At 36.9% G+C, this 10,710-nt stretch overlaps 2 protein-coding genes across 2 annotated transcripts in view; both read right to left on the bottom strand.

The window, feature by feature from the left end:
• Positions 1-631: 631 nt before the first annotated feature.
• On the bottom strand, positions 632-3,783 carry LOC111086648 (sal-like protein 3). The gene has a single exon (XM_022390354.1). The coding sequence runs from the start codon at positions 3,748-3,750 to the stop codon at positions 931-933; it is 2,820 nt and encodes a 939-aa protein (XP_022246062.1). The 5' UTR covers positions 3,751-3,783; the 3' UTR covers positions 632-930.
• Positions 3,784-3,859: 76 nt separating this feature from the next.
• Positions 3,860-10,710, bottom strand: part of LOC106462957 (sal-like protein 4) — a 53,440-nt gene continuing 46,589 nt past the window's right edge. The window contains exons 2-3 of the mRNA XM_022390353.1: positions 3,924-5,105; positions 3,860-3,876 (exon numbers count right to left, since the gene is read on the bottom strand). Of these exons, the coding sequence (XP_022246061.1) occupies positions 3,860-3,876; positions 3,924-5,105 (1,199 nt within the window). The remainder of the gene's footprint in view (positions 3,877-3,923; positions 5,106-10,710) is intronic.

Raw genomic sequence — 10,710 nt, 5'->3', positions numbered from 1 at the left:
TTGATGGCCCCTTTCCTTCACTAATTTTGTCTCGGTTTGCTGGTTGGTTCAACTTTAGAAGGTCTTTCAAAAGAGAAAGGTATTAGGGATCAAAGTACTGATTTCGAATAATAATGATAGAAAAATTTAAGAATAAAATACCATTTCTTTAAATGGCGTCATCAACGTTCAACACAAAATCAGGCTTAAGTTTTGTTCTTTCAATTTCCAACATGCAGTCTAAAATGTCTTTATAAAATCCAATTACAAAGCGCTGAAATTCTCTTTGAGCGAACCTTCATTGTCTACAAATCAGTTTGTTACAATTATAAAGGTTTACGTTAACTACTAATACAATTAATTAAGTGCCTTCTCTCTCTACGAACTTCTACAAAAATTCATATAATTATGATACAGAATAGTAGATTAAACACCTAAGGATAACAGGGCAAGTGTAAAATGTAATAAAATAACACTTTTACGTAAACGAGAAAAGATCTTTTATGTTAGTTAACTCTTAGAAGCGGAAGACACTTAATAAACTAAAATAAGTTTTTCATCTAATATAATTACTAATACATCTATTAAAGTTTTAAAAGAAAACTATTATTCACGAGACAACAATAGTTTTATAAAAATAAGTTAAGTATTTAAAATTTTAGGCTCATGGAAAGTTATTAGTCGCTCAAGAATACAAGAAAACGTATTATCAGACAGAAGTACCTTGAAGTATAAATCCATTGTTTTTCTAAATTGGACTAGTTTTTAATAGGAACATGAAATTCGATACCACCAGACCGATAAGAGGTACAGAAATTTAAGGATTCACGTGTTTCAGAAATATATTTAAGGTCCTCTGACGTGTAAAATCAGAGAGTTTTTTAATCCATCATGATGGATCTTTACTCTCAGCCTCGAATCTTTTTTTTCTATCTATTCTATAAATGTATGTTACTCTCTTTCTAACCCTGGTGGCGACAAAACCATCTGGCTTTCAAGGTGATGATTGTTTTCTTTTCTTCCAAATTCTTTGTCACTACATCCTTCTCGTAGCTCTTCAGGGTGACGTATCATTTCTGATTCTTCAGGAGATGGAAATATTCGCACTTTCTGTGGTGAAAAATCAGTTCTCCGCTGCTCAGAAGAACACCCTGCTTGTAACTTATTAGAAGAAAAACCTAATTGTGACTTCTGAGGGGGACAACCTGTTTGCGAATCTTCAGAAGGAAAGGCTAATTGCGAATTCTGATTTGAACAATCTTTTTGTGAATTCTCAGAAGGAAAACCTAACTGTGTCTTCTGAGGAGGACAACCCGTTTGTAAAACCTGGGGAGAAAAATCTAATAGTAGCTTCTGAGGAGGACAAGTTGTCTGCGAATCCTCAGGAGGACGCACTGTTCGCAGATGAGTAAAAATGCCTGTATTATCTGCAGTGCTAGAATGTGTTTGCAATGTCCTTTGACTACTTGTTGATATTAGGTTCAGAGGAGTATTGTTGCTGACTGAATTCTGAATCACGGGTATTTCATTCTCCCTTCGCTGAACTAATTCGTTTATGTAGATAGGTGGTAAATAAGGGAAGAATAAATTAGGACGAAGCTGTGACATTTCACCAGACAACGCGGGATGAGGTGCTCTAAGAACCGCTGATTCCACTGACACCCTGTTGGGCCCCCTTCGTGATGTGCTGTTTGACCACATGTGTGTTCCCATGTGCACTTTGAGGTTCCCCTTTGTAGTGAAAGCTCTGCCACAAAAGTTACACTTAAAAGGCCTGTCTCCTGTATGGGTGCGCATATGAATATTAAGCGCACTGCCACTAGAAAAGGGTCTGTTGCAGATGAGACATTCATGTTTTGAAACTCCTGCTGACCTCTTAGGTATTGGTTGACGTTGACCATTTTCATGCGGTCTTTTATTTTTATCGTCATTTGACAGATGTTTAGTACTTTTATTCATGGAGGTGAGGGGAGAATTGCTGACTGTAGGTAATCTCGTGGTTGTTGTGGCGCCGGAAGGAAAAGATGCTGGGTGGTTCTGCGTAGAAATATCGCTAACTTTATGAGTTAGCATATGCTGCTTCATATTTCCTTTGGTAGTGAATCCTCGATTGCAAAGGTTACATCTAAACGGGCGCTCTTTGGTGTGGCTTCGAATGTGGATGACTAGGGCACTGCTACAAGCGAATGTTTTGAAACAAACACCACAAGTTGTTCGATGAAAACCTGGCGAAGGAGGGAAAGGAAGTCCAGACAAAGAAGCCGCTGGCAGTGGAAATGTTGATTCACAAGAAGATGGAGTTATCACGGGGGACAAACCCTGTGATCTAGGTGTTAGATCTAGGACCCCTCGTTCAGGCTCTGTAGCTAATGGTAGCGATTTTAGTTTTGATGAATCTGGAGATGTTGATAGCGTATCAACATGTTGAGAAACTTTTGGCAAAGTTTCTGGTACTCCTAATAAACTACCACTCAGTCTTTCTTTTTTGGATGATTCTAGATTTTCTATTTTTGCTACTTTAGAATCAAGACTGGTAGGGAACAAAGTAGTATGTTCATTTTGAAGTGTTAACAGATCTTTCGCTTGAAACCCCGGAAAAAGTGCATTGTGTTTAGACAAAGATGTCACGTCAGTGGGACTACGAGGAGACTTTTGCCAGTTGATTGTTTTTACGTGGTTCTCCAGCGCCGTCAAAGATGTAGTATGAAACTTTAGACTTTCTTGGGATACGACAATTTCCTTGGTTTGAAGAGTTGACGGTTCAGAGTTCAGATGTAACGTTTTGGATACAGAGACATCAGTTATATTATCTCTGTCTTCTAAACACCGACGTTCAAAATCGACATCATTGTTTTCAACAGATGAGGGTTCCATGGAGCCTGAGTTACTGTTTGGTGATGTTGAATTATCAGAACTTCGAGGTGAAGAACGCGGAGAACCAGATGCTTCGGGAATACCGCTGCTTAAAATCTTGTTAGTAAAAGAAAATGCCAGACTTTGAGAATGGATTGAAATTATTTGCTGATCATCACTAGTAGCTGTAGACAACCTTGTCATTACGTTTTTCACGTCCTCTGGATAGGAATCATTGTTTTTCCATTTAACAGACATTCTTTCATCTGGTCTGACCGTATGTATCATCATGTGTGTCCTCAGGGTTTCTTCATCAGGGTAAGTTGACCCACACAATTTACACTTAAAGGGGTGTTCATCAACATGAATACTATAATGCATTTTTAACGCACTTTTATTGCTAAACGCTTGGTGGCATACTGAACATTCATTGTGATCCACGGTAACACTAGTTTCTATTTTGTCCACTAAGCCCTGCAGATTTGAAGTATCTGGAGAAGTTGATTTTCCTGTTAGATTTTCCGAGGATTTATCGCTGTTTCCAAAAGTTGACAAGATACCTTGATAAGACGATAACTGAGTATCAAGTTTTGAGATTTCTGACCGTTTCTCTGATTCATTTCTAGTCTGCAGAGGAAACTTGGTCCAATCCGAAAACTTAGGTTCTGCTTGAGTGTTCTTGGTTAAAGTGGCAGAACTTATGCTAGAGGGAGTTGCAGGAGGTGAAATTGAGCTCTCTTCAGAAAAAAGGTAACTTTGAATTTCACCCTTTTTCACTATTTCTGCATCCATATATTCAACTTCACCTTCTAGATGGTTCTCAGGAGAAGAAGAATCAAGTGTACCAGTAACAATAAAACTGTTATCTGAAGAATCTGTTGCTATATTAAAATTAGTACCTTCACTTGTAGGTTTCATTTTAACTTCTGCCTTTGAATCAACTGGGCTGGAGTCAGTTGACTTAGTTAAGTTGTCTTTTAAATTATCTCCTTCAGTTAACTGAAATTGGGAAACAGGCGGTGGTAATTCAGCCATCATTCTTGGCTGAAAAATAGGAAATGTTTGAATATTTCCCATTTCCTGAAGGACACTGCGTTGCATGGACTCTGTTAAAGATATCCGAGGCTCTAGAGATGGAAACACCTTGTCCAGGTGTTCGGGAACTGGGTTGGGATTCATCTCAATATCTGGGTATTTAAATTTATGCCGCTGAAAATGAACTTTCAAATTACCTTTGGTCGAGAAGCGGTTCCCACAAATGTTACACTTAAAAGGCCGTTCTCCAGTATGAGATCGTATATGTATCTGTAGTCCACTATCGCTTCCAAATATCTTCCTGCAATAACGACACTGATGTCGAGATAATGTTGATTTCTGGGATACTTTCCCTTCTTCTTCCGATACACTGGTTTCATTTCCACTTTCAAGTCTTTTAATATCATTTTCAATAACAGTTCCTTTATAGAAAAAATGCCCTCCGGACATCGTGTTCTGAAGAGCTTCTTCAGTATGTCTTTGCAGAAGTTCTAGTGTGTTTGGTTCTTTGGAAACCACGAAGTCACGACGTTGGTGAGTAACAGCTGGAGTGTGTGGTTCGAAACAAACGCCTAACTCATGGTTCTGAGGTGGTGTTTCATTGTGAGGAACTGAGATAACAGGTTCTTTGGACTGCTGAATTGCAGTGAGGCTTCTTTCAGGGCTTCTTTCACGGGGCATCTTTTTACCACTTATTTGAACTTGGAGTTCTCGAATGACTTGAAGCTGTAGAAACTGCTGTTGTTGTAGGCTATTCAAAACTGACTGAAGAGCTTCCAGCTGTTCGCATTGTCCTTTTGTAGAATAAGAAATTTTCTGAGGTCGTGTCGCTTGTACATCTTTTAGAACATTTAGGAAACTATCAGAAGAAGGCGTCTGTTGCATAGAATCAAGAAAATGAGGTAGGTTATTTCTTAGAAAAGATGAAGATCGGTCTCTACTTTTAGTAATCATTTTTTGATAACTGTTACACCGTGTAGGTGAGTCACTGTAAAGAAATTTTGTAGTTGATAAAGGCTGTACCAGGGAGTCCACTTCGTCCATATCTCCCCACCTATCACGTGGCCAGCTTTTGACACATGGCTCCAAAAAGGAATCGCGTTTCCAGTCCTCCAGTGTAGCCATTAGTCGTTTTGTTACGCATGTTTTCTTGTGTGTAAGGAAATCTTCAAGCTCCATAAAGCCACTTTGACAATTCCCACAAACGTGCTCATCTCTGTCGTCTCCGCTTGAATCCCCTGGTGTTAAACAGATCAAACAAAAGCTAATTAGTAGTGTGGTCTACTTATGTAATACACAAAGAAACAAGAGTTTCAAGACCTTTTTTTAAAAAAAAAGACTATGTTTAAAACATTTTACACGTAAATGACTAAAATGAAAACAACTACACTCATTTATACTTGTGTATGGAAGAGCATTATGCTAATATAACAGTATAAACAAAATGAACATTGGTCTGTGTTCTTCTGTAGTATGTTTCCCAAAATAAAACCACTATGTTTATAAATCATCATTTGTCAATTTACTGTCATGTGTAAGTTTTCTTATAACAAAGCCACATTGGGCTATCTGCTGTGTCCACCGAGGAGAATCGAACCCCTGATTTTAGCGTTGTAAGTCCGAAGACTTACCATTGTCCCACTTGTTGATAACAACGTGTCTAAAATGAAATGATTATTCATATTTGAATTAGATAGTTTTAAATCATAAAAATGGTTATGCCTAACATGATAGATACTAAGTGATACATGTATTTACTTTTATAACAGGAACTTTAGTTTCTGACAAATCATTACAGGTTCCGATGTTTAGGATTAATATACTGTTGCGATTTTTCCTGCTCTTGTTACTCAGAGTACAATGTCAAGGTTTCTCTGCATTTCATTTGTTTCACAGAAACGCGCAAAAAACAATCATTGTTTTAGAAACAATTCAACATACAAAGCTTTTGTGTAAAAGCTCAGATGTGATATTTAACTGAAAAATTTGCTTACCGATCAACACCACCTTGTGACGGTTAAGTCCCACCACCAGGAGGTGTGGTACTGCAAGAGAGATCACGTTCTTACCAAAAGGAGTTCTATATCCCCCCCCCCCATGTGTTGGGTAGGTACATCAGTTAGTGATACTAATAAGGGGTATATAATAGTGCTGTTGAACTTAAGCCTATCTATTCTTCATTGAAATACCTTCCCAGATAGATAGATATACTGACATCTAATAAAATCTCCCAAACATTCAGATGGGATTTACATAATTTGTTTTTTTCTAAATAATCAAGTCTATAAATTTGTATTCAAATATTTCATTTGTTTGTCCGTTAATAAGAAAAGAAGGTACTTTTTTTTAACAACACTTGTTAGAAGTCGAAACTTACATATAATTGAGCTAATGTAGTTAACAAACCAGTATTTAAACCAACTTCGGTCCATTTCTCTCCTTACAACAAACCAGTTTATCCATCACACTTAGAATTACTGATTAAAAAAGAATAAAACTCTTAATATGTTGAATGTTATATCCTTTCTCACTTAGAGTTATTTTGAGATAAACCATCTTGAACTTTAATTGGAACTGACCACACAACAAAAGACAGCAAGGTACGCTTCAGATGCAAATATGGGCAAGCCTGTAGTTATTATTGTATTATGTAGTTAAGAATAACATACCCTGACGAAGCCTTTGACTGCATCACAATGGGCTATCGCAGTCCTTCTGTAAGCATTGTATATCCTCTGGTCAAGCATTACCGTCCAAAGCTTCTAAGTCAACTTTTACCTACGATATTGATGTTCTATTCCGATTCTCTCCAAATCATTACAGCTCACTAGTTCTGGCAAGCTGTCACGTTTTAGAATGACCAGCATTTCAAACCATGACCACTTAGGTTGACAGTATTTGCCCTTCTTACGTCATTCAGTGCGTTTATTGATTTTTTAAGCACTCCCTAAATTTTTATTTTATTTTATTCGTTTTGATGGAGAACCGTTGTAAACGTGGTCGGGGCAATTTGAGGGACACATTCGACCATAACAAAATGTCCAGTATGGGCCACGGTTCGTACGAATTTGAAATCTGCCCGTAGTTTGAAGTCCCCCTCCCCTTTTCGTCATTGTTAATCGAATATGTCAGCGACTACTGAAATCTGCCCGTAGATTGAAGACCCCCCCTCCCCTTTTCATCATTCTTAATCGAATGTCAGTGACTACTGTAAAGCCCGTGATTGTAAACACATCTTGCCATTTTTCAGTGTGGATGAAATTCAATAACACAATAGCTGTGCCGATGTCGCTGTATGAGTGTATAAAATATAATATTGTAGCAGATGTATAGCGTATATCCATAAAACTTGCACTCAAACACAGAATTATGATGTATATCAACAAACCTTGCAGTCAACAAACAGAAGAATAATGTATATCCACAAATCTTGCAGTCAACAAACAGAATAATAATGTATATCCACAAACCTTGCAATCAACAAACAGAATAACAATGCATATTCACAAACCTTGCAGTCAACAAACAGAATAATAATGTATATCCACAAATCTTGCAGTCAACAAACAGAAGAATAATGTATATCCACAAACCTTGCAGTCAACAAACAGAAGAATAATGTATATCCACAAACCTTGCAGTCAACAAACAGAAGAATAATGTATATCCACAAATCTTGCAATCAACAAACAGAATAATAATGTATATCCACAAACCTTGCAGTCAACAAACAGAAGAATAATGTATATCCACAAATCTTGCAGTCAACAAACAGAATAATAATGCATATTCACAAACCTTGCAGTCAACAAACAGAAGAATAATGTATATCCACAAATCTTGCAATAAACAAACAGAATAATAATGCATATTCACAAACCCTGCAGTCAACAAAGAGAATAATGTATATCCACAAATTTTGCAGTCAACAAACAGAATAATACCGTATATCCATAAGCATTACAGTCAACAAACAGATAACCTTATATCCATAAACCCTAAACATTCAATAAAAAGATAACACTGTATATTCATAAACTTTACACAGTAAATCTATATATCGACACAGTCAACAAACAGAACAACACGGCATATCTATATATCGACACAATTAACAAATATAGCACTGAATATCTATAAACTTTATACATTCAACAAATAGAATAACACTGTGTATATCCCTATACCTGATACCGTATACAATGAAATTGCAGATATTCAAACAGACAGCTAAATTCTGAGTATTTCCAGACATCGACTAATTTATTGCAATTTAGTTATTTATAAAAATCGAAGTGTTAGGATAATTGTATTGCTTTATTTCACGCCTTATGAAGGGTATACTAAGAGAACCTCTCACGCTAACATAGAAAGTGTCTTCGCTGAGTAAACAAATATACTGAAAACCAAAACGAAACATATGAGCACATACTTTGTGTCAATAAATAATAATGTTTCAGGATGGATTAACGGTAAGCACAAGAGCTTATAATCCTGTAATTCTGGGCTCGATCTCCGCGGCGGACACAGCGCTGATAGCCTATTGGACAGCTCTGTGCTCAAAGAAACAAATAATAAATAACTAAGTTATATTTCTGTTCAAACTCAAATGCGTCGGGGAATTTTCTAAACGTGCTGTTCTTTTCAATTAAGTGGTTAGTGTAGCCTAACTACAAATCCGAGAGTTTGGAGTTCACGTCCGTTGCTGCCAAAACGCGCTTGGAGTTTCTAGGCTATGGACAAACTATAAAAATGACTCAAATCCCACAGCTTGGTCAGACAATAGTAGCCCAAGAGTTGGGGTGGGTGCTATTGACTAGCTGCTTTCCCTCTAGTTTATAAGTTCAAAAATAGGGACGGCTAGCACCGTTGGCTCTTGTGTAGTTTTGTGCGAAAATTCTAAAAACAAACAAATCAAACAGAACTTGTCACATACGGTGAACTTATGCAATAACAAGAACGAAAATAGAAACCGTACAATTTATGTTTCTTCTATATAACACTGGTGCTATGTGAAAACAAATGTCCATTGAATTTAATTTCGATGACGAGGAACCCACTTTGAGACTAATAATGCTTGGAGACGACTTGAATGGGTAATGAAGAAAAACTTTAATATATAAATTTAACATAACAACAAATGTACAAATGTCCATTGAAGTTTGCATGATTGGGGCACCATGACCTGAGTAAACAGTCAGATCTAGTGACGGAATTAAATGAAGTTCCAATTTCTTGTAAGTTGTAAATACTTGATTTAAACGTTTGTCACAGGACTCAAATAGATTTAGTGTTTCTAGAGAATAGGGTAATTACGTTAAAACAGGATCAGATTAATCAAAAGGTAAGGTAGGCAAATGTCTACGAGTCCACGGCGTCAAAACGCCTAGAGTGGTTATGTTTTTTCTTCTTCTAAATAGCCTGTTCATATAGTTTTAAGTTGGGGAGCACTATTTTAAATTTATATTTGGTAAACGATTGTTTTTATTAGTAAAATTTCATGTGAAAAAAAGAAGAAAGACTGAAGATGCCAATGTGGACCAACTGTGGTTTTTAATTCGGCTTCGCGTAAAGACAGTCAAGCATTAATACTTTTTGAAAGGGAAGAACGAAGCTTACTAAATTCGAGAACATAAAAACTAGAAGGATTATTGAAAACGTATTCAAACAATAATGACTCAATGTACAATCTACCTACATACTACTTAGGCACAAATGCAACACCTGTCAACTTTTCAACGTCTCACCTTTCTTCTGCATCTATCTCAACCTAAGACTGTGGCTATAGCCATCTTGTGTGAAAATATCGTACCAGTGACTCTTCAGCATCTGGCTCAACTCAATACTACAGATGACAATATTGTAGCATATAGCTTGAAGGTCGCCTGGTCACGAGAATAAGTTCCTCACTCGATAGTAAATGTCGACTCTGATAGACGAGAGCTCAGGTTATTCCTTTCTTCTGACATAACCGCCAAGAGGAAGCTACCCCGTAATTGGTGCATAATTCAAGGTTATTGGAGTACGATTTTCTGAGGGCGTTTGACGGATTTATGGTCCATTCCCAATGTACTTCTCTTGTTCTTAGTATTTATACTTGGCTTCCCAGTATCCCTGGCCGAGTCCACTGTTCTTTTTTATTCATCCTCTCATCGATGTTTTTTTTTTTTATGTACGATGGAATTATTCATTCCCTTATTCTGTTCTCTGTTTGTCAGGTCTTATTAGAACTGAAACAGATGCACAGTTAAATGTTTCTGAGTGAACTGGTTGTCAATAAGACCAATACACCACTTTAAGAAATACCAACAACTGAAGTTTCAACTTTGGTGTTGCTTTTTAAACCTACTCGTGTCCTTCACTGTGCTTATTACGATTGTACCCAGTTTCTCAAGACCTCCTGTACGAGAAACAACATTAGTCTTGTAAAAATATCATAACTGAGATGCCTTTCAGCGACAAGAAATAATTTTTTTCTACTACAGGAGCATTTATTGCGCATGCTCTTGATGAACCGTACAACACACCATAACCTACCAAACTCCGCCTTCTATCGTAACTAAACAGACAAAATAGAATGACTTAAACATCTGAATAATTTATTTTATTGTGTGTTTACCATTGTAAGGAGTTAGGAACTTTTAGTATGAAAAATGTTTAAATGATTTTATCACTGTGCACATAAACATTTATGTGGACAGATTCGTAAGTAGATTATTGCTTCAAAAAAAATCAAGTTTGGTTTGTTTTAAATTTCGCGAAAAGCTACACGAGGGCTATCTGCGCTAGCAGTCCCTAATTTAGCAGTGAAAGGCTAGAGAGAAATCATCATCACCCACAGCC

Source organism: Limulus polyphemus, unplaced genomic scaffold (assembly GCF_000517525.1).
Source record: "Limulus polyphemus unplaced genomic scaffold, Limulus_polyphemus-2.1.2 Scaffold1290, whole genome shotgun sequence".
Lineage (NCBI taxonomy): Eukaryota > Metazoa > Arthropoda > Merostomata > Xiphosura > Limulidae > Limulus > Limulus polyphemus.
The sequence above is the reverse complement of the archived record's forward strand: the minus strand, read 5'-3'. Positions and strand labels throughout refer to the sequence as shown.

Bases quoted from the DNA above. Each gene is read 5' to 3' on its own strand.
- LOC111086648 (XM_022390354.1), bottom strand. From the start codon at position 3,750: ATGAAACCTACAAGTGAAGGTACTAATTTTAATATAGCAACAGATTCT.